Source organism: Phoca vitulina, unplaced genomic scaffold, assembly GCF_004348235.1.
Source record: "Phoca vitulina isolate PV1807 unplaced genomic scaffold, GSC_HSeal_1.0 scaffold17, whole genome shotgun sequence".
Classification (NCBI taxonomy): Eukaryota; Metazoa; Chordata; class Mammalia; order Carnivora; family Phocidae; genus Phoca; species Phoca vitulina.
Genome location: NW_022589720.1, coordinates 30739807 through 30764255, shown reverse-complemented (window position 1 = coordinate 30764255; position 24449 = coordinate 30739807). Strand labels below are relative to the sequence as shown.

Genomic DNA, 24449 nt, shown 5'->3' with positions numbered 1-24449 from the left:
ATGGTTTTCTGACCACACAGAGCCATTGTCAAAGGTTCCCCGTGAACACTGTTCTAGCTTAGTTATGCTTTTCACCTGAGTCTGACTTTTAGTTGGGAAAGTCGACCCACTTGGATGGTTTAGCAGTGTAATACCCCATCTTAGCTTTAGAAACTCTTGGTCTCCTGATCCTCAATCCTTTCTTGCTATGTGGTGTCACATCCTTGGGATGAAGACAATCAAGTATTAATATTCTAAGAAGTATTTTTCCCACTTCTGTTTTCTACTCTGTTCCTTTTGGAGCCCTTACTAGCAAGGATAAATGTAGCTCTAAACCAGAGGCAATAATTTCTTCCTTCAAATGTGTTGGCCTTTTCATATATGCCTAGGTATCTGATGTTTCATTGTGCTACCATACAGATTCTAGGTTTTATCAATAAATCATTTTTTTATGTTTCTTTTTCAGGTAATAGAGCATGAACATCCAGTAAATAAGATTTCTTTCATTGCCCGTGATGTGACAGACAACCGGGCATTTGGCTATGTGTGTGGAGGAGAAGGCCAGCATCAGTTTTTTGCCATAAAAACAGGGCAACAGGTATGCTTCAAGCCTTGAGGTATACCTGGAGGGGGACTTAGGTCAATGTTATTTTAGAACAATAGTGAATTATTCCCCCAAATCCTGAAGGGGACTTGGAAAATTATCATGGTCCTTCTTGTTTTGTTAAATACTTATTTACTCTGTTGCCCTTTATGTATCTGGTGGTGGTGGTGGGGGGTGGTGATCCCCCATAAACCAGGGGAAGATAGTAAAGAATTTTAAGAGAAAGGAGGAAAACAGTACTAATCAGAACTGATGGGGGACAAAAAGAAGAAAATAGTAATATTAAAATACTCATAAAGATGCTTTTTCTTCCTTCAGGCTGAGCCATTAGTCATTGATCTTAAAGACCTCTTTCAAGTTATCTATAATGTAAAGAAAAAGGAAGAAGAAAAGAAAAAGGCAAGTACTACCCAATATTGACTCTATTAAACTTAAGACTATATTCAGGACCATGTTTGAACATTATGTAAACATATGGCCTGTCTGGAGAGTTGGCTTCTTTGTGGCTCTTTCAAGTATAGAAATTTTAGAAATATATCATCTGTTCTTCTCAGTAGAGCAATGGATGGATGTTACAGTTAGTTGCATTGGATTTTCAGTCCCTGACTCTTGTCTTCTCTCCCCACAAGCTTCACATTGGTTCCAAAGGATGAGCAAGTTTAAGTTCAGAAACTGTATTCAAATCTAGTACTGATATGAAAAGGGCAGGGGAATGTAGGGCAGAAGAAATAATATGCAAGACTCTCTCTTGCCTTGTGCTCATGAACCCATAGGTATATATAGAGATATATAGATATACAGATATTTAATTCCCTTTTAACTGTAGTTGTTAAGATCACTGAATTTGTGTCTTTCTTTTTAGATGGAAGAAGCCAACAAAGCAGTAGAGGTAAAACTGCACCTTTACTTCTTATGAATTGCACACGTGATGTGTAGAAGTCCTTGTTTGCTACCTGTCCAGGCATGCTCCCCTCCTAGCTTATGATTATGTGTTCATGATCTCTCTGGCCATAGAAGATGTATAGTTGAATTATCAGTACCAAAATCATAACTGCTTAGCAAGCCAATACACTAGGAAATTACATTCTATAAGAAAACTCACCAGCTAAACCCTTAAATATTTGCCGTCTTTTCAGAATGGGAATGAGACCCTACTGACCCTTGATGACCAAGCTAACAAACTGAAATTGGTATGTATGTGATTTTTTATAATTCTTATTTAACTGAACATGGGTTTACTTCCTATAGATGTTGCTAATACCAAATCTGCATTGAATCTGTATGGAAGTCCAGTTATGACAACTATTGCCCTAAACATTAATATAACATTTATGTCAAGATAGAAAGTAATGTTTTTAGTAAACACATCTGAATCTAATCTACAAAATGTTTTTAAGAGTGTGGACTAGATGGATTTGTTTGGGGACATGTCTACACTTCCAGGCCTAAATAGCCTAATAGTAAATCTGTATTAGTTAAATGAAAATCAAGTTGTGACAACAATATTCCTAAACCTTAGTTTAGGAAACAATTACAACAATATACAAAGTAATACTTTTTAGTAGACACATCTGAATCTAATCCAAATACTTTTTTAAGGGTGTTGACCAGATGGATTTGTTTGGGGACATGTCTACACCTCCTGACCTAAATAGTCCAACAGTAAGTGCCTGTTTTTAAATTTGCAATGTAATGAAAATGACATCTATAACTCAAATTGGCAATTAACCAGAAATCTTGAGCATCTCGTTGAAACTTGGAAGGTAACTGCAGATTTTTCCACATAAAGTATAACTGGCTACTAGAATAAATTTGCATCTTAACTTACCATGGGAACCTATCAGCACCAATTCAGATATATTAATTTTGCTTGGTGGTTAGATCTGAGCAGAGGACAGGCAGTGCAATCCTTCTTGATATTACTTAGGATCAGAAAAGGACCTGAATAATAATCCTTTGCATAAGTCCCACTGGAAGGAAGTGTTTGCGAGATGATTAATTATAAAACCACCTAGCCTCTTCAGTATTTTTCTATTTTTTCTATTGTGACTTAATAGCATAAGCTTGGTGTGAAGTAAGACTTAAAACAAATAAGATGCTCAGTTATGTTTAACCAAGGACCATCCTTGTTTAAAAAAGTTGTTCATTCTTTGAAGGACACTATAGTGTATCAAGTATTCTAAATACTGATTGATCCATAACAACTCTGTGAGAATGGAGCAATATTTTCCTTAATAGGTAAGGATGTGGTGATTCAGAAAAAAAAACTCATTCACCCGAGAAAGAGGTCCAGATTCAGAGCTTAAGCACACATCTCAGACCTTCCAAAACAGGCCTCTAGTTAAACTACCCATGTAATTTTGAATAACTTCTTTTAACTATTATTTTTTAAACAGTTTCTTGAGTACCTGCCATTCACAGGGCACAGAAGTGAGTGAGAGGTACAGTGTCAATGACATCATGGAGTTTACTTTCAAGCAGGGAGACCAGCATTAAAACTAATCACAAAGCCTATTAATTGATGCTAATTACATGGTATTTGTCTAGTTTAGAGGTTCATGTAATGCCTCAAAGTAAATGAATTTCTGGACTTGACCATAAAAGATGACAAGGCAATAACCAGACAAAAAGAGCCATCAGTCTAGAATAATGAGTGGGAATGTCTGTCTAGGAGTCTCTTATATCAGGGAATTATCAAGCAAGTCTACATGACCAAGAAGGTCATAGGACTTAAAGCAGCAGCAGATAAAGGACAGGGTAAGTCTCACCTGCCAGAGTATTGCAGAGAATGGCCGTCCATGAACTTTCACATAAGATGCCCAGGCCCATGAGATGGGAAGGGGCAGGGGCTGCATACTCTCTTCTTTGTCCCCGATCCTATGAGATTCACGATGCATAACAGAATTTCAGAGGCCCTAAAAAGCCTACGATAGAGAAGAAGCCTGTTTAATGTTCTTTTCAGCAGTGAGCCCTGACTCACTTGTCTGTGGAACCTTTTATTCTTCGTAATGTTTGTTACCATCCTAAGGATACACTTGTTAAGAGACAAGATTAGATGATCCTGAAATGTCTATCCCAGCCCTGAGGTCCTTTTGATTCCTAGACAACTTTGTCCCCTCCTCCACAGTAACCCCCTTCCCAAAGTGAATTGATATCTGAATGATCTACTTTCCAAGTGTAACTGACATTCAAACATGGATATTGAAAGAGATCAAAGCACTCAAGCTGTGAAATAGAATTCCAGTGGGATAGGCAAGGAAGCACTGACTGTTTAATCTGCTTCTGTAGACTTCTAGAAAGTTCTGAAAGAGGAAATGAAAACAATATGAGTAATCCTGAGTCTTAGTTATATTAGACTTAATGCATTCTAAGAATTTTTGGTTTATAGAAATAAAAGTGAGTTTTAAACTAACTGTAAATTAAGGTAATAAATACCATCAAAGTAGATGGTATCTGATAAGTAAGAGAATGCTAATGGCACTAATTATGTGCTGGTTGGATTTTGCCCACGTGTTCTTGCATATTGACTCCATATTCATAGGTCACAAAACAAATTTATTTCTACTTGATAAAACCAGAATGTTTAAAAATATTCACAATCTTAGAACGGTTGCTCTGGAAGAGATGAAGAGAAAAAGAAATCTAAATTACCTGGACTTTATTACTGGTTCCCTGACCCATCTGTCCCTCCCCCAGCATTCATACAGAACAGTTTTATGCGTTTCAAGTAAAACTCATGTTACAAACTAAGTGGCATCCCTTAGAACATAATTTTTATTGGAAAATAACTGAATAATATTCTTCCATACTGCCACTCAAAAGAAAAAGAAGGAAAGGAAAAACCCAAAAGACATGTTCTCAGACTTTAAAAATGACCATTTGAAAGCACAGTTATTATGAGAAGAACATAAGGTATGAAGGAGGTTAAGTCTGGTACAGGGATGGGATCAGGGCCCAAAGCACAGTGTCATGCATATATAAGAGGCCATGGGTGGGCACAGGTGATGCTGAAGTAGAAAGATCCATGGGAAAAGGCTTTGTAAAGAATCTGAACTTGAGTTGGGTCTTTGAAGTGTGTAGGAACATAGGGAGCAGTTAGGCTAAAAATAAACTGGGTCCTATTGTAGGTCATTTTGAAAGGCTGGCTAATGAGGCTTATTTTAACATAGGGGATAGCAGGAAGCCCCTGAAAGCTTTGAGCTGGAAAGTTCAGGGATTCAGCAGGCTGAAATGGTTGGGAGAGATCAGCTTCCTGGAGAAAGCTAGGCTGTGGAACTCAGTATATAAGAGCTCATCTTCATGCAGACACCTCTGTGGCTGCCTGCTTCCTCCTCCTCCTGGAGCTCCTTACGAGCCAGGACTGCATTTCACCTTCATTTATCAGTGCTTATCTCTCAAGTGGTCAGATGGTGGCGGAGTGGATGCAGTGTTTGATGATCCAACAAAGAATTAATGAAGTTCTGACCTAGGGGGCAGATGAGGAGTCTCACATCATCCCACTGTAGTCTATGAACTAGACTCTTAATCCTGGATTAACAACAAACCCAACCTGAGGAGAGCCTTATACATTTTACTTATAGGGTGACTATTCAGAAGTCTAACATTGTGGCTCCAGTTTGGTGTCCTAAGAACTTCTTCTGAAGTATTTGAAAAGGAGAACTCTACCAGCTGTGAACACCCAACTGTTCTAACCCAGAGGTGGCTCATCATAAATGAATAAATATTGAAATCACAAGCTTTTGTAATACATTTTGTCCTATCTTTTGATTGTTAAAGATCCCTACATTAAGAGATCTTCCAATCCATTTCTTTGATTTAAAAAAAATTTTTTTTAATTATAAGCTCTTTCTTCTGACAAATTCTTCTGGTTATAAAAAGAAAAACTGGCTTTTAAAAATTGTGTTTTTATACCTAACAGTAAAGGAAGCCAAAGATAAAAGACCAATTAAGACCTAAACTTTCAAAAAATTTGTTCTTTTAAAGCCAAGGAGGCCTATTCAGCCCTCCTTTTTACTTACTAGTTTGAGAATTTCATATTCCCTTGAGGTTGTTTTTGTCCCAGTGATCAAAAATATTTAGTAAGGTGCTCGGGGTAATGCTAGACCTCTAACTTCCATCTCAGCTAGACATTGTTGATTGTTTATATTCTTCTGTGGCTAGCATAGGTGAGTAGTTAATGGATCAAAGTCAGTCAGAAGGAAGGTGTGTCAGTTTTTGACAGCCCTATCCCAAGGTGAGCCCAAATTAGTTATGTCACTGAACTGAATAAAGACATGTCAGATTTTTCAAATTTGCTGATTTTCTGTTGAGAGGGTATCTTATCTAACAATGGAGAATGCAAGTAATTAAGATAGGGAAGGAATAGACTTTGTAGAGTTAAGTATTTGGTATGTTTTTCAAATTAATTCTAAACCCACATCTCTACTTCATACATGAATTAAAGATTACATTGTACATAAATTAAAGATAAATTAAAGATTACTTGAATTTATCCACCAAATAGATGAGATTACTGTCACGACGCAGGCAACTCTAAGCTGTATTATGAAAAAATGCACAAATACAAGAGGTTAATATGATGTTAGAATGTATCAGGATTTTGAGTATCACTTTCTTCTTTCTAGAAGGACACAGACAAAAGGATGTGTCCAGAGGAGACTAGGATGAGAGATCCAACTTGACTAGCACCTTCAAAAAGATCCTTAAATATTTAAAGGGGCATACCTGACAGGCCATGTGATATGGTGGGAAAATCTGTTTTTGCCTCTTAGAGGAAAGACCAATTATAGGGAAATATATTTGACCTTAAACTTTGTCTCAACCAGAACTATAAAATATTAGCCAATGAATTCGCTCATTTAGAGAGATGCTGTTACATGACTCTGAGGGTACAACGGATGGGACTGTGCCTCAGGTGGGAGGCTGTTAGGCTTCAGAGATCTTTTCTTACATTCACACTCAATATGCTTAGATAATTGCTTAGAGTGACTCACAGTCGATTCCCTTGAAGACTTGCAAAGGCAGGAATGGGAACAAGGAGGATCGTGAATGCAGCCAGTCTACAAGGGTGAGCAGACACATGACTAGAGCAGACAGTACAGTTTCATTTTAATGAAGGGCCAACAAAGTTGAGAACTAAATAAAGGGGCAACAGGGTGGGGAGGGACAGGGAGGACCTATTCAACTGTAGTAAAGAAATGCACTCAGGGAGGTGATGGGAGGAGGTAATGGTCAACCGATCTGTCAAGACCAAACCTTAATGGGAATTTTGATGATCCTGATCATCTTATGTAGCTTTCTCATTTGAAGTCACGACGACATGGACTAACACTTTCTTTTCTCTTTTTTTTTTTTTCTTCCCAAATGTGATAGGAAAGCAAAGATATCCTGTTAGTGGATCTAAACTCTGAAATCGACACCAATCAGAATTCTTTAAGAGAAAATCCATTCTTAACAAATGGCATTACCTCCTGTTCTCTTCCACGACCAAAGCCTCAGGCATCTTTCTTGCCTGAAAATGCCTTTTCTGCCAATCTCAACTTCTTTCCCACCCCTAATCCTGATCCTTTCCGTGATGATCCTTTTGCACAGCCAGACCAATCGACACCCTCTTCGTTTGATTCTCTCAAATCTTCAGATCAGAAGAAAGAGAATTTGAGTAGCTTGCCTACTCCACTGAGTAATGGGCCCCTGAATGGGGATGTTGATTACTTTGGTCAGCAGTTTGACCAAATCTCTAACCGGACTGGCAAACAGGAAGCTCAGGCAGGCCCATGGCCCTTTTCAAGTACGCAAACACAGCCAACAGTGAGAACTCAAAATGGGGTATCTGAAAGAGAACAGAACGGCTTCCATATCAAATCCTCCCCGAACCCTTTTGTGGGAAGCCCTCCCAAAGGACTGTCTGTACTGAATGGCGTAAAGCAGGACTTGGAAAGCTCTGTCCAGTCCTCACCACATGACTCCATAGCCATTATCCCACCTCCACAAAGTACCAAACCAGGAAGAGGCAGAAGGACTGCTAAGGTGAATTGTCTTCTCCACATATCCATTGGCAGAATGCATGTTCGGTACCAAAGGGTGGTGTGATGCAAGCTCTCTTTCCTGCTGCTCTTGTAGCTTCCTGTGTGGCTGTGAAATAGAAGGTGGGATAAGGCACATCTTTCTCCAGGAATACCTTCCTCTGATGGCCGCCCTTTCTAAGCTTCTCACTCAGCAGTGTTTTCACACCCTGCTTTCCGTTTGCATGTCTTGTCACTTATTATTAACTAAACACCAGTTTTTCCATTTTTAATGCTGCTATGCTTCTGTACGTCTGGTAAGTTCGATCGTCATGTTCTGGAAGGGGAGGGCAAGGGTTCTTTGTGATGCCTTGTGTACCTTCCCCGCACTAACACATGCCCCCCACACTCCTCCTAGTGCATTAATGTCCAAGGTGGTGGTGGAAAATTCTCGAGTTTGCCTCTTCTATTCAGTGCTGGCTGAATGATCCATTGCTTTAAAAGACACTTAAATATTTACTAGTACCACTTCATTCAAAAGCAATTTAAAATGTGGTTTATGTAAATATCTTTTTAAAAATCTCATTAGAATATGCAGGCTGGCCTAATAATTAGACTATAATATCACCTTTAGGCAGACTGATTTAAACCCAGTAGAATAATCAAAAATATGTAGGTTACTTATTTATTTATAGTTGTCCTTTCTTTCCCAGCTTCAAGCTTTTAGCTGACAAGGAGACCTGATGGATGCAAATGTGTAAATGAGTAAAATAGATTTCACCTTGAGAGTCCTCTTTACATCAGTTACCAAGACCAAATATTCTGTCCATTGCAGGGATCTGTCTTTTTTGGGGGGGTGTGGGGGGAGCTTTGGCTTTTTGTAGTTTACCAGTAAGAGGAATAAGTTTTTCTTTTTGTGGTTCCCAAATTTGAGGTACAGAATAGGAGACAGAATAAAGCTGTTTTTCACTATTACTGAGTAACTCTTGTATCTCCCTCTCTGCCCTGTTAGTCTCCAGCAAAAGACTTGCTTGCATCAGACATCTTTACCCCTCCCGCCTCAGAACCTCCAGGCCAGACATCACCTACAGGACAATCTGCAACCCTACAGACCAACCCTCTGGATCTCTTCAAAACAAATGCTTCTGCCCCAGTGGGACCCCTTGCGGGTCTAGGTAGGTGCTTAGAGATTGAGTTAGATTTGCCTCTGTTGCTTTCACTCATAAGATTATAATGCACAGGAGGAAGGCACTTCATATCCATAGAGGTTCCAGGGACATAAGATCTGAGCATCCCAGGGAACCTTTCTCCCACTTTTACTTCCATAGACCCCCACCCTCATTTGGTACTCTTGACTTGCAACTGAAATTTGGCTCCTGAAGTTGGCACGTGGAAAGAAAACCATTTTCTTTTTTTTTTTCAATTTTTTTAGAAGATTTTATTTATTTATTTGAGAGAGAGAGAGAGAGCATGAGAAGGGGAGGGTCAGAGGGAAAAGCAGACTCCCTGCTCAGCAGGGAGCCTGATGCGGGCCTCTATCCTGGGACTCCAGGATCATGACCTGAGCCGAAGGCAGTCGCTTAACCAACTGAGCCACCCAGACACTGAAGAAAACCATTTTCAATATTGCACTTACCCGAGCCAACTGGCAATGGCTTACGGAAAACAACTGTAAGGGATTCTGATGCTCAGACTAGATTCATTGGAGAAACGAGGTAGAGCTGAGAGAGTCTTGTCTATCATCTGTGTTGGAAAAACTGATGACATGCACGCCTGCCACGTAATTTGCCATTACTAGATCGAAGCCCTATCTCCTAGTAAACTGATATGCTTCTTGGATAGGGTATCCTGTCCTATCCCCGAGAGGGATATAAGTTAAGTCCAAAGCAAGTGTAAGTCATACAATGCAAGTCTTAGTTTCTCAGCCCAGCTCTGTTCCTAGGCATATGATGGGTATGAGACAGGCATATATCCCAATCGGTCTCTGAATACTTAAGCCTTAGCTGCTCCTTGCCAATATTTTGGGTATCTGAGTGTCTTAATAGAGTTAGAAAACAAATGCTAGAAACCTGAAGTCGAAAAGAACACAGAGAAAAGGGAAGAGATGGGATTTTACCAGATGTCCAGGATGTGCCAGGGCTCATTCATAAATGTGTCGAGCTCACGTGAGCCGCTGAGCCTCTCTGTAGCAGGACTCTGCGGAAGGCCACTTGGCTGAGGACTAGCCCTGCTATTGTTTGCCCACAGCCTCCAGTTCCTTTCTGCCTCCATGGGACAGTCTTCAGGAATCCCGACAACAGTCTTTGCTGTCCTGCTGGGGACTCTTTATTTTTCTGCTTCTTGGCACCTCTACAAGTTCCCAACAGACTCTGTCTTGGGAGGCAGTTGGGGGGAGCTATGGATGAAGAGGGACTCTCTTCCCCCATTTTGTAAAATTTGACCAGGGCTCTTGGATTTCTCTGCCTCCTGTGGAGTCAGTCATCAGGACCCTATTTTTTGTTTCCCCTGATGCTTTCCTGCAAAGGAAAGCATTTTCATTTTGGCATATTAAATCTGTTTAATCGTATCTGGAGTATGGTGGCAAGAGGGGCTTGTCACCCAACCGCTGAGTGGCTGAAATCAATGTGGGTGTGGGAAGCCAACTTGTTCCAGGTCTCTGCTTGCATTCACACCGTCAAGACTCTCCCTGAACACTTCATGTCCCTGGCGGGCTTCCCCTTTTGTGCATCGCTCCTTTTCCTGCCCCCTTAAGTGGAGCTGGTGGGTGCTTTTCCTTGCAGAAGGGTTGAGAGCTTGCATGCACTGCCTGTGACTAGATCACATCCCAGAGCTTGACAGTCTAATATCAATGCCCCAAAGAATTTTTACAGCCAATATTTAACAAGTCAGCTCGAAAATACAGCTGGACCCTATAACTGTTAATTTATTCAGACGAAGTGAAGCTTTTTGGCTAGGTGCCCCTGTTGAGGCCTTGGGGTATACAACTGCAGAATACTGATGATCCTTCCAAGTTTGGACATGGGACTCAAACTGAGCTCTACAGTATAGCCCCTGTCCACTAGCAGGGATCCTCAGCCAAACCATGGAAGGTTGTAGGTCTGGCTTCCGCTAGACCCAGCTGGGGGACTGTCTCTTCTGGAGAACTGGGGGTGGGGAGAGGTATTGTAGAAAGCTGAGCCTTCAGCTTTGACTGGCTTCCCTGTGTTTTAATCTAGCATCAGAAGGTAATAAAATTAACTTTTTACACCCACACTTTCTTTTTCCTTACCCCTTGCCTCTACTTTCTCCAGCAGAGCCTGAACTATCTTGGAAATGCAATGCATGAAATCCATCAGATGGGAATGAAGGCTGGCATAAGCATATACTGAGAAAGCCTTTAATTACTGGCAGATATAATATTTTTCTTTAACTACCACCACTCCCTCTAATACCATCTATGACTAAAGCCATACATTTTCCTAAGGGAAGGCAAGTCATCCAACATGAAAAACGATAAGATTCTACCCAATTTGCACATCCAGTTGGCATAAATTATCAGTGAGTGACTTTGGCTTTGGTTAACAAAATTTAAATAAATTTGTTTTAAAGTGCTGCAATCACTTCACTCAAACCCATTAGTTGTGAAAAGAATATGTATGCTCTTTAGTGTAAGTCAAGTCTAATTTCTGTAACTACAAAATAAGTATGTGAATTAATTTCCATTAAAAAAAATAGTCCTATCCCGTGATGCCAAGGAGGCAGAACAGGAGAATGGGGCACTGGACTTCGAGCTGGTATGCCTGAGTTTTAGTCTCCATTGTCACAGACTGTGAGCTTCCCAATTGTAATAATTAATATTCTTGTACCCAGTTCCCTAACCTCCCAAACAAGCATGTTAATTTAGTAAGATGACCTTTTCTGAAACCTACCCCTGTCTCTGAGCGCACCATGCATCTTCACGGCTAGATGGTTAGCCTTCATGATGATACAGTTGAGTCAAGTAACATCAATCTCCAATACTAAGAAAATTTAAGATAGAATATCTTGCTACATCAGCCCCTGAATATCACTTTCAAAATATTTCTCACACTGGAAACAAAAACATTCCTAACGCAAGTTAGAAGTTTGGAGGCCTTTTCTTAGTTCAGCTAGAAAACTTTCATAGCTAAAGAATGCTTTTATTCTAAAGCTCAAGGCAAGCAGATTTTGAGAGCAGAGCATCATTCATGAATAGGTATGAGGCTGAATTTAGGTTTTTTGTTTGTGGAGGCAGTTTGACTGGGTCATTAATATACTTGGGAAGAGGCAGGAGAGAAAATGTCCTATGTATGAGAACAAGATGTAGGGAATGAGCTTCTCAAGGAGAGGGCGAAAAACACTGGAGAGACATGTATTTTAGTAATTTCATCAATTCTTAATCAACATCACAAAGATGCAGGTGATGGAACCATTCCTCTACAGAGATCAGATGCCCAGACACAGGCAGTTAGCTACCTCGGAAGGTTTTGTTGTTTTTGTTTGTTTGTTTGTTTGTTTTGGGGGGCGGGGTTTGCTTCATGCCGTCTTCTCTCCCTCCCTTCCTCTTTTAAATATTGTGCTCTGACTTATGGCAAGGTTTGGTGAGTGACACATGGCAGGAAGCACTTTTATTTGCAACAGCTCTCCCAGGATAACCAGGCTTTCCTCCATTTACATGTATAAAAGTCTAAAACTATCTTGGCATCAACCAAATTTTATCATCCTTTTATTTGGCTGTGTCAACCTTGGCAGCATTTAAAAGCAAGGAAACTGAAATGGTTTCTTCAGGATGCAAGCATGTTGAGGCCTCGTGTACATGCGTGATAGCTGGTTTCCATAAGACACCAGACAGGAGCCAGCTGCCAATTGAAAAGATCAAATCAGTGAATCAGAGTACCCAATGGATTATCTTAATTAACTACTTCGTAATCAGTATGGTTTGTTTATGTAAATGCATTCACTCAACAAATGCATTCATGCTATCAACAGGCTCTGTCCTAGCTGTTTGAAATGTATCGGTGTGGCAAGCACTCATTTTTTTCATGACTAGGTCCTTATGGAGTGTATTAGCCTTCTAATGAGAAAAGTGTAAAAATCTGTGGTAGAAAGAAAGGCTTTCAAAATGCAACCAACATTTGAATGCCAGCTATTCTGTATTAGCTAGTTAATCTTTAGAGTGATTTAATCTCTCTGGGCCTTTTTTCCATATCAGCCTTAAGGCTTAAGGAAGGTGTGTGCCTCGTAGATGCTTGGTAAATACCCTCCCCCTCCCCCTTCCCCACCACTGAGAGTTGTGCTTTCCGAAAGTCAAGAATCCTCTTCAAGCTTGTGTCCTGATAAGTCCTTTCTCCTGCTTCCTTCAGGTGGTATACCAGTTAGCCCCGCTCAGGCAGGACCATGGAACCCAACATCTTTAGTCTTCAGTCAGTCCACTTCAGTGGTCCCAGGAGCCATGATGAGTGGTCAGCCTTCAGGATTCGGTCAGCCAGTAGTTTTTACCACAAGCCCAGCTGTTCCAGGTTGGAACCAGCCTTCATCCTTTGCAGTCTCAACTTCCCCTCCAGCCCCTGTTGTTTGGGGCCCATCAGCATCTGTGGCACCCAATACTTGGTCCTCAACAAGCCCTTTAGGGAACCCTTTCCAGAGCAATATTTTTCCAGCTTCTTCTGTGTCTACCCAGTCCCCTTCTATGCTCTCCTCTCTTCTGGTGGCTCCTCCTCAACCACCTCCCAGAACTGGCCCTCCGAAGGACATCTCCAGTGATGCCTTCACTGCCTTGGACCCACTTGGGGATAAAGAAGTCAAAGAAGTGAAAGAAATGTTTAAGGACTTCCAACTGCGGCAGCCGCCTGCTGTGCCTGCGAGGAAGGGAGAACAGACTTCCTCTGGGACTTCCAGTGCCTTCTCCAGTTATTTCAACAGCAAAGTGGGCATTCCTCAGGAGAATGCAGACCATGATGACTTTGATGCTAATCAACTGTTGAAAAAGATCAATGGTAAGCTACCCACTTCTCTGTCTACCATACCGACGAGTGTTTCCCCTGTCGTATGGGCCCACAGAGTCCTTAGAAGAACCCTCTCCCACCCACCAATGGCCTAACTCTTGCTCTCTTTGCTAAGCGGTGGTTATGGAGACAACTTGACTGGTTACCTTATGGAGCAAACGATTTACCTTAGCTGTTTCTAAGGGCTGGCCCAATGCTGCCCTCTTGTGACAATTGCTAAAAGGGCTGCCAAGAGCTATTGACGTTCAGTGGGTTGTGGCATGTGGAAGGCTGTGTAACAGAGCCTCAACCACACTCCACTGCCTTAGTGAGGGAATTCTGAATGTCTTCCACTTCAGGTATATATGTACAGCCTCCTCGTCTGATGAATTTGCCTGTAGTAATAACCGAGAGTCCTAGTATTTGGTGGTGATTCTTGTTCCATGATGTAAATTCCAAAAGTATGGAACTGAATTTCTGAGAGAAGCTTGATCGTGGGACTTTTGCCTATATTTGGGGAAAATTTGTCTGCTGACTTCTTGGTGTTTTTTGCCTTCTAGAACCACCAAAGCCAGCTCCCAGACAAGGTTCCCTGCCAGTTACCAAATCTGCAGACAACGCATTTGAGAACCCTTTCTCTAAAGATTCTTTCAGCTCATCACAAGCCTCTGTAAGTATTAACTACTAGAAGCTGTTGCTCCAAAGTACATGGCACATAGAGCTAGCTGAAGACCCGTGTCTTGAATTAATCTTGTTTGTATAGCTCTATGTGGCATTTGGTGCTAAAGGATGTTTAAATAAGATTTATCATTGAGAACCATCACAGTGAAAACATCAACTCAGACTGGGGAGAGATTATTTTTGCAGGGGCTACTATCCTGAGCTTGAGAAATGAATATCATATAGGAAAAGTCTTTTGTGTCTCACTTTGCCTGGCTCACAAAAGCGTTTTGGGAGAAAATTGAGCCAAAATACTAGTACCTTTAAAAATCTTTCAAGGATTTAGTTTCCTGATTTCCTGCCTTCGATCGTTTAGCTCATAAAAACAGTACCTTTCATTTTGGAGAGGCAAACCTTATTCACGTGAGCCCTGATTTTGATGTAAATAATAAATGTGCATCACAAATTATAAGCAGGCAAACACAAATCATTGTAGACCCATATAATATCTGATTTGTCTGTGACCTAAGTGATTTTTAAAGGAATTTGAGAAGTCTTAATTATAGAATTTTTTTTTCTTCATAACTGTAATTATACGTATTGACTGGATGGTTTTATCTTCATAGGTGGCTTCTCAACCCACATCTTCTGATGTATATAGGGATCCTTTTGGAAATCCTTTTGCCTAACTTCTGTAAGTAGAAGATCCTATTAAGCTTAGGTTTGGTAAGAAAGCATGGCACAGGGGGTGAGGGTGAAATTTTAATTTTAGAATTGGTACAAGGTTAAATCTCTGTAACTTAGAAGTAATAGACATGGAAATCTATGCTTAACTAATTCAGTAATGACTCAGCTGAGCATTTAAGAATAGAATTCTTATACACGCTACAAAATAGTAATATACCCATGAGGATATGGATTTCTATCATAGCCTATGGTTTTGATATTTTGAAATAACATTTTTGCATAACAATGAAACTGATATAACACACAATAGTTTTCTAGTTGTTTTGTTTTGTTTTTTTACCTTCATACTGAAGTTGACTGCAAAGCATCCTAGTAGTTACTTGGTTTCCTATAGAAGGTTCGAAAACTGAAGACCTTTTGAAGCTATAGAACAGATCAGCTGAACAGATGCTGCCTCCCAAATCAATTTATTTCTCTGTGAGTGGTCTCAAAGTTAGTCTAAAATAGTCTGAGGGTATTAAATCCAAAAGTGCTGATAGCTGCCCATATCCCCTTCAAAAGCAACATATGGGCAGATGAGGCAGCAGGTTGATCTCACTAGTATATTTTATCCTAGGTAGGTTGTTAGGTGTAACTGCCTTAGACTGAGACTCTGGGAGGGCTCAGCGGGACCCTTTCTTTTTCAACAGTGAGTAGAAGCAACTTTGTCTGATTTCAGAAGATTGAAGTTAGTGGAGGACAGAAGCCTTGGCTGCATTTTAGAGGAGGAAGGGCGTAGTTGGTAGGGGAGAACAATAAAAAGAATGAAAGGAACCAAACCCATTATTTTCAGTCTTGCCCCATCCAGGTGGGACTCCTACTAAACTCTGTCTTGACCCATCTAGAATTTAATTATTTTAAATAGATAAATATCTTAAGTCTGACATGAACAGTAAGATTGACTTTATTTGCAATTTGGACTATTGTCCCTCACTTGACTTCTAGAATTACAGTGTTTCTTAAAGTGCTTTTCTGTAAAGTCTGCTTCAGAGAACAGGCTGAGATTATTGAAAGGGCAAGTTCTCGGGCCCGACTCTAGCCCTAAGAAGTCCCCCTCTGGTGCTGAGGAAAAGCTCCAGGTTACAAGCAGCCTGGTGATTTCTAACGCTGATAGAGCAGTGTAATATACTGAAGGGCTAGGAGTCTTAACAGAGACTCATACTCGCCCTTGTCTCCAAGGGAGGCAAACATGGACAGAGAGAAAGGAATAAACTGCATCCAGAGTCTTGGAGGATTGTTTGCACTCAACTGAATTGACGAGAGGTCTCCTTGGAGGCCCTTTCTTTTTTTTTTTTTTTTTAAAGATTTTATTTATTTATTTTTTAGAGAGTGAGCAAGAGAGAAACAGCATGAGAGCAGAGAGGGTCAGAGGGAGAAGCAGGCTCCCTGCTGAGCCGGGAGCCCGATGTGGGACTCGATCCCAGGACCCTGGGATCATGACCTGAGCCGAAGGCAGACGCTTAACCATCTGAGCCACCCAGGCGCCCTGGAGGGCCTTTCTTTCTTAGGTCATGAAGGAAGGATTGTTTTGGTGAAGTTGCTAAACTTACAGATTGGGGTTGGAGGTGGGGGAGCATGATCATGAGAGAAAATAGCTAACATTGAACATTTGTGTTATCACTTTATTTCAGGTTCTGTACTTATCTTATTTAGGCCTCTCACATCAGCCCTAGGAGATACTATTATTGAGGTTTTAAATGATGACTTGATATTTAATACACTGATATTTAACCCAAAAATTCTAACCATGGGTTTTGTTTTTCTTTTTTTCTCTACACTTCTCTAGGAACTTGATATGCTGACTATCCAGAGGAACAAAAAGGTTGGCCTTAGTTGTCAAGGACAAAGCTAATAGCCAGACACGTCCTGACCTCTGCTGTCATTCCAGCTTTGACATATTATCTGTTACCTTATTGCTTGCTGCCTCTTCCACTTGTAAAATGCCTTTCACTTTTCTGTTTAGATTAAAGCTAAACTGAATCTATGGCTTTAAATAAATTAAGAATCTAAATTCTCTAGCTTAAATGTAAATAAAGTAGTTTCCCTACTTGAACCATTGCCTAGTGTGTTCTAGAACCTTCTAGAACATTACCATGTACCCTCTGGTTGAGAGATGCAGCCACCACAACTCCTCAGATGACACTGTTTTGAATAAATTTTAAAATCCTTACTGTTCAGAGTTGTTTGGGGCTTCTATTTTACAGCACAAAACCTAAAGGTTATAGTATAACAAGGCACCTTCTTAAATCTTGCTTCATATCAACATTTACAGAGAATTTTTAAAGTAAAATTGAAGCAAGTCCAACTTCTCCCTAGACAACTGGGAATCTGATACACTTAAGAACCTTTTTAAAAATATAACTTCTCTTTCTGAAGATTATTTTCTCTCAAGGGCAAGATTGTTGTTGTTGTTGTTGTTTTCCAATCTCTTGCTAGATAGTGCAAATGAGGGAAAAACATTATTTGTCTCTCCTCTCCTCTTCCCTCTGATTCTTTTTTTCAGTCAGTTTTGCTCCCAGGTTCATATAACATTACTTCCCTTCCACAAGCAACAGAGTTTTATGGGGCAAAAAAAAAATCTAAGGATTCATGGATCTGAAACGTCTCTGCCTTCTCAGTGATCCCTAAATCCCGTAACGAATCGCAAATGGACACAACCTTTATCCTTTCTATGGAATAGGAGGCCATCCTCTTGAGCTGAAGTTCCAGAAGAGCAGTTCATGTTGAAGAAGATGAAAGAAAAACTGAAGAAAAACTGAACTCAACTCAGCAATGAAGGACTATATTCTGAAGAGCCAACACATCAGAAAGTTCAATGTGATTGTGCCAAATATATTAGGTGCTTATATGGGGTCATACTAGACCTTTATCAAGTAACTGGAAAACTTGCTTGAAGCCACAATCTCATAGTTAGTTGGAAGATAAATGGTGAGGGGGTGGGAGGAGAGAAGCTGTAGAACAAGTATTTGGTGTTACCATTGAAAAATCTAATGTCTGCAGTATTTTTCTCCTCATAACCTTGGAAACTCTCCCAGTTCATTTCCAGTCATATTGTTAGCACAGTTCTGAAGGATTTGTTCTTGCCAAAATGAGTTTCATTTTGTTATGTCTATGTTGGGTTTTTAAATGTTGTCTCTTGACCCTTAGTGCTCAGGTTCTTGTGGGTGTTAATCAACCATACAACGTTACCTTTAGGTAGAAGAGGAGGATGACTGCTCAGGATCTAAACAAGATGGTGGCCTCACGAACCTTTATTGATTAGTCCCACGTAGTCCAAGCTAAAGTCCTGTGGTTTTATGTTTAATGGTAATAGCTGATCATGTATGGCATGATTTTCCATCTGGCTTCCTACTCAGTCATTATAAACACAGACTTAAAAATAGTACTTTATATGTCCCAATACCTGAATGTGCTCAACTGGAGGCAATTATTTCTAGATAGTTGAAATTTTGAAAGTAGACAAATTTTGAAAAGGATGATCAGCCACACAACTGTTTTGTACATACTTATTTTCTTGTGCACTTTTCTGTATGCAAATAAAGCTATAAATTTACTCATTTCAATAAACTGGAATGGCAGAATCTCATGTGTTAGCGTCAGTTTATTCTTACAGTTGGCCCCCACTTTGAGATTATGTGTCACAGTCAAGGTATAAAATATATCAGTCCAAGGTGAGCAAATATTAGTACATTCTGGATTGTCACAAAGATGAAGAGAAAATGGAAATCTGTGAAATAAGACCATGAGTAAACTATTGTCTGATATCTTTTAATGCCTTATTTTCCTCTCCCTGACCTACACATATTCCCTTCCTGGGAGTTTAATGGGAGTGCAGTGGATAAGACCTGTATCAGAACAACCTCTACTGACATCTAGTATAAAAACCATTTATTAATGAACTCTTGGTTCACACCTTCTACCCCTTGCCTCTCCTTGTTCTTGATTCAACCATGTTTGACCTCACCAAGACACAACTGTGTGGACTGATCCAGGCTGGTGTAGGCCACTCGGGAGAACTTCTGTGTGAGGTGGGCAGGCCCAGGATCAGACATCTTTAGCCCGAGGACACTCTTAAATACTCTCCCCTTGTATAAAAGTTCAAGACTCTCATTTTTTTCAAAAAGACCTAGATCTCCTGGGAAGATGACCCTGAGGCAGGCCTTGCTTCAATACAAAAGTCTTGATCTTAAACTTTTCTAAGGATTAGGACAAACTTGGGAGCAGGTGGGTGTCATTGACGGGTATTTATGATTATAGGTCATTCATTATTACTGCCTTACCTTTGCCCTTAATTGAAACAGTTGGTCCCTTTTTGCCAACAATGAGCAGAATATAGAAAAACAGACTCCCCACAAAGGCAGCTTCCAGTAAGCCACAGATGTGCTGGAGAAGGCTGCTGATAAGAACATGTTGCACAAATTATCTGGCTTATCCAGATGCTCTGAAGTGTGTCTAACCCACTGAGCCTGTATGCTGTTTCCATGTGGCTTAATCTGTAAGATCTTGCCAGAGGTTAACCCTTGCTCATATGTACAAGGGGAGGACATTCATTTCAGTGCAGTAGGAACTACTGTTGGCCAAGCAGGGAGAGGTGCTTACAGAAGTGTCTCTGCAAAGTAGAAGCAGACCTCTTCTTTCTAAGTCTATTTAGTAAGAATACTAGTCACACCCGTATGTTGGAAGTTCAGCTTTTATGGTAACCCTATTATACCTGCAGGCGGGTTTCTTTTGGGCATCAAATAGATCTAAGCTAAAAGTTGAACTTGAAGAGCCAGCATGCCCCCAAATTCCTCACATAAAGGCAATACAAAGGGAGAAGTTATTGATTTTCTCAAGATAATCTTGCATCTATGAAGCGCTTTACCATTTACACAACATAACTTCATTCTGTAGATACTATAATCCTGTGGGGTGGGATCTGTCGCTGTTCCATCTCATCTGAGAATGGCATCATGCTTTAAAATCCCTCCAACTCTTCAGTGATTTCTGTGGTATTTTATTGTAAAACTGTGCATTGCGGTAGGGATATCCTTTCAGCCCGTGATTTCAAACTCCTCCACCAAAATGTTAACCATGGTGTCTAGAGAGAGCCAAACACAGCAAATTCTGTGTCTTTCCTGTGCTGAAAGCAGGGAGGGGAAAGAACAGAGGATGGAGCTAACTCAGAAGTTTGGTCGACCCTGCAATAAATTGATGAGTGAGGACTCTGACCCATGTTCCCGGAATAGGTTCAATACAAAGTCTTCTAGTAAAAGACAGGAGCTCCCTAAAAGTCCCTGGTAAATATTTAAGCTATTACCAGTGGAGGAAATTGCTAAATAGTAAAACATCTAGTTCTTGCTGGAAAATGTTGTTTTAACTAACTTTCTTCTATTAAAAATAACTAAGACCCAGTTCTAAATTGATATGTCAAACTTGGACGCACACAAGGCTGTGTAACGGCAGCCTTGTTAACATGCCCTAATTACAGCCAGGCTAATGGCCGAGGGCCAGCCATGTGTCATCTCACCTAATGAGGGCCTGAGCCCCTTGTTTGCCCTTGCTTTCCTGGAATTATGTACTTAATTACTAAACCTCTATTGTGTGTTGAAATCATGTGAGCGCCAGGCTCCTAGGAGATGACAGTGTGGGCTACTCAGTGGCAAAGAAACTGGGTTTCTGCCTTGACCAAAGTTGAGGTGGTTATAAAAGAAGGAAAAACACCTGACTCTGAAAGTCTCCATGACTAAGTTTTCTTCTGATGTTACTTATGGAGTTTTCTGTCCATTCTCTTTTCATTTGGTTAACTTCAATCACTATTATTTTACCTTAATTGTAAGAAAGTGAAATTATTGCCATTATAAAAGGTACATGATGACCTGACTGGGCTAAGGCTGAGCTGTGGATGGTTCTGGGGTGTGTCTGAAGCTACTTCTACCAGATACCTACCAACACTGATTGATCATCACAGAGCCTTTTGTTTGGGGGCCGCTAAGAGGAGTGTTGGAACACAGGAGCTATTGGAGAGGGAGGGGAGGGGAATGGAAAGCTGATATGATGTTTGCCTCCCCACCTTCCTCACTAGCCTGAGAGACTGGCCTAGAGATTGATGATGGAAATGACAGAGCTAGAAGCAGGAGGAATTGTCCTTTTTTTGATGAAAAACCCTGGGAACAGGCTGGCACGTTATAGCCCACATGTCCACTGGTAATGAATGGACTCCATCAATGGAAAGGCTCACAGGGTTTAAAAATAGTAGCGGGTTATTTTTCTCACATAAAAAGTCCAGATTGATGGCTGCTGGTATTGGCTGAGTAGCTCAACAAGGCCCTCAAGGACATAGACTCTATTTTAGCTTTTCACCCCAACTTTTGTAGCCTTTTGGCGCCCTATTCTCATGTTTATTGCCTAATGGTCACAAGATGGCTGCACAGCCCCAAATATGATGTTAGTGTTCAAGGAGGGCAGAATGGGAAAGAGCAGCTCAATCAAGGCCTTCTCCTTGCACCAGGCATTTCAGTTTTCTCCAAGGCTTCCCAATTACTTCACTATGTCTCATTGGCCAGAATTTGGTCACATGGCCACTGCTCAGTGCAAAAGAGGACGGGAAATCAAGCTTTTAGCTTTGTCAACCTCTATAGTGAAAGTAGTTAAGGAAGAGACATGGTTGGCTAAATAATTTCTGGGGCCTAGAGCAAAATAAAAATAGAGGATCCATTATTCATAAACCAGGGGGAAAAGTGCCATTAAAGACATTGATGCACGAACATATCCTTTCTTCTCAAACTTTTTCTTATTATGACATATTTTATTTGCTATTTAATGTTGTTCTAAGTAAAAAAGAAATGAAATTTTAAAGTTTTCGTGTGAATTTTATTGCTAATCTTTAGCTGGTAAGTGGAATCACTGAAATTATACAACTTGTATTTCGTAACTCATACATGCATATATATTTAACATATGTATTTCATTCCTACAAGAACAGTAGAAACACAGTACAAAACTAAGTCAACTGTTTTTAATTCACTTCTTGATACATGAACATTCTACCAGTACATTCTACCTTTAGTTCACTGATGAGTACAGAAAAATGGTGGAAAGAAGAAATATGGGTGGCCCTATATTTTTGTTTCCTTTTATATTATTATTTTCAGCATAAGTAGATGGCTAATGCAGAGAAGTAATACACTAGTAAGAAAGATCTGATAGTGTTTCTTGGTCATTTGTGTTTCTTCTTGTACTAGAAGTCAGCTCTGGTTCAAATGGAGAGTGTGACCTCTCAGGGCTGTCACTTACACAGTGCTAGGCATAATACATCAACCTTAGACTCACTTTTGCTTTGACTCATTGAACTCCCACACATCATGGGTCCACCTGAATTCCATGTTCATGGGGCAACATATGCATTCTGTGCAAATGTGGTAGATAGCATGGAGGAAGGGACACAGTGTACATTTCCTCTGCTCATGTGCGTGCTCCATTTTCCAATCAGACTTGCTTTCAAAACAAAATCCAAACACAAAATTAAGAATTTCAAGGTGGTACTAATAGAGCATGAAACCAATCGTGGGGCCTTTCCAAGGGCTTGAGCCCTGTCCAACTGCACAGGTCGCATGCCCTAGAAGCCTGCCTTGGTAAGAGGGCCTTGGAAACAGGCAATGGATAAGCCAATATATTTCCCAAATGCCTGGGTGATAGTTTAACCCTAAGTTGGCCTGCCTCCAAGTGCAAATCACAGCAGTCTTTGATGACATAGGACCCTCAGGGCAGAAGAGAAGCCCACACATGGAAAGCATGGTCAGCAAAGCCAAACTCAAGGTACCTCAGCTAGAAGGTGTAAGCTCAAGGATGCAGAGGACTAGTTTCTGTGTGTTAGTATCATGAGGACTATAAAAGTTAGAAGGGGGTGGTGGGTTAACTAAAAGCCCCGTCCAGGAGGCTTTAATGTTGTCATAACGTAATTTGACGTCAAAGTGATGCACCATCTCAGTTGGAAGGATAGAGGAGGGAGGACTATAGAACTCCTGAGCTCTTACTTGCTGATGTGCTTCGAAATTCTTCATTTCACTTCACTGCAAGCACAATTGCCAAATCTGGAAAGCCAGACTGGATTCAGGGATGGTCCACAGAAGTCACTGAATAATATTAGCAAACACCTACCCAGCATTTACCATCCGCAGACACTATTCTGAGTGTGTTACAATAAACAATTTAATTTCCATGTCAGTTCTATGAGGTGGGCTGCTACTACCACCACCATTTTATAGAGGAGGACACTGAGGAACTTCCCAAAGTCAGAGCTAGTAAGTGGCTGACGTGTCCGGTGTCCTTGCAGTTAGCCTCAAATTCACCACTTCAGCACTCCACTGCTTCCAAAAACTGTCCCCAGTGCCTTTACGCTGGCCTACCTTCCACCCACCAAGATTTTCTTCTCTTCATGGTACTGTTCTCCTCTTCTACTTCCTAGAACCAATATGCCTATCATGACATGCTTATGCTTATGTTTAATTAGGCAAGTTGATCCCCCTTTGGGCTTTTCAGGGCATATTTTCAGAATGAATTAAGTGTCACTTAAGAATTTGAATTATCTAGTTGCTATAAATGCAGTACATCGATCTAACCTCACACGGCGCATTCTAATTCAGGTATTTCCAATCAGCATACTTAACGTAAGCCACGGGCTGCTCATAATGAAAGATGGGTTGTGAGTAATGTTCCCCAAAATCTTCTACATTATAAATAACAAATCATTCCATATCTGCTCACCGGCAGGCTGGTTGGATATTCCACAGTCAATGAGGAGCCCAATTTTATAACAGTAATACTGTTGTGTATCTGTTTCATAAAATGCAACACCCAATGGTATCATGCTCTTAATGAACTGAATCAAAATTATGTACTCACGACACAGTTTATTTTGCACAGTGCTTTTTCATTCTCTCCTCAGTTCTTCAGGGTTTAAAAAAACCTATTAGTGGTGATGACTTTCTTCTTTCTTCTAATTTGATGAACACAAACCCTTGCACTGTAGAGATTGGAAACTGAACAAGTGAACACGGAGCAGAGAGATGCCTTGCAGCCCATCAGCAATACACACACAGCCCCATGGCAGAGAAAAGCACAGATCAGTAAAGAGGGAAAAATGGAGGAGATGATGCCAGACCAGAAATAGGATTAAGTTCCTGAGTGAAATCATCTGTAATTACTGACTGGCCCTTCCCCTAGAGAAGAAGGATTAGCAAAACATGTCTGGAGAAGAAAAAAAAATTTTTTTCTTAAACTGGGTCAAAAATTTGCTTACACTACACTGGGGTGGAGAGAGAAAAATGTATCCACGTTATGTTTTCTCCCTTTCTTCCTTCCTTCCTCCCTTTCTCTCTCTCTCACCCTCCCTCTCTCTCCCTCCCCCTCTCCCTTTCTTTCTTTCTCTTCTTTCTTCTTTCTTTCTTTCTTTTTTTCTTTCTTTCTTTTTTTTCTTTCTTTCTTTCTTTCTTTCTTTCTTTCTTTCTTTCTTTCTTT

At 40.5% G+C, this 24449-nt stretch overlaps 1 protein-coding gene across 4 annotated transcripts in view; it reads left to right on the top strand.

Moving 5' to 3' along the window:
• DAB2 (DAB adaptor protein 2) overlaps positions 1-18528 on the top strand; it is a 157323-nt gene extending 138795 nt beyond the window's left edge. For 3 of the 4 annotated variants that reach the window (XM_032415262.1, XM_032415259.1, XM_032415260.1), the window contains 11 exons: positions 446-577; positions 902-982; positions 1446-1472; positions 1720-1773; positions 2183-2245; positions 6956-7609; positions 8597-8759; positions 12945-13577; positions 14126-14235; positions 14852-14919; positions 16738-18528. In XM_032415262.1, the coding sequence (XP_032271153.1) occupies positions 446-577; positions 902-982; positions 1446-1472; positions 1720-1773; positions 2183-2245; positions 6956-7609; positions 8597-8759; positions 12945-13577; positions 14126-14235; positions 14852-14914 (1980 nt within the window). In that variant the 3' untranslated portion in view covers positions 14915-14919; positions 16738-18528. The remainder of the gene's footprint in view (positions 1-445; positions 578-901; positions 983-1445; positions 1473-1719; positions 1774-2182; positions 2246-6955; positions 7610-8596; positions 8760-12944; positions 13578-14125; positions 14236-14851; positions 14920-16737) is intronic. The other variant, XM_032415263.1, reaches the window with a different exon arrangement.
• The last annotated feature ends 5921 nt before the right edge of the window (positions 18529-24449 follow it).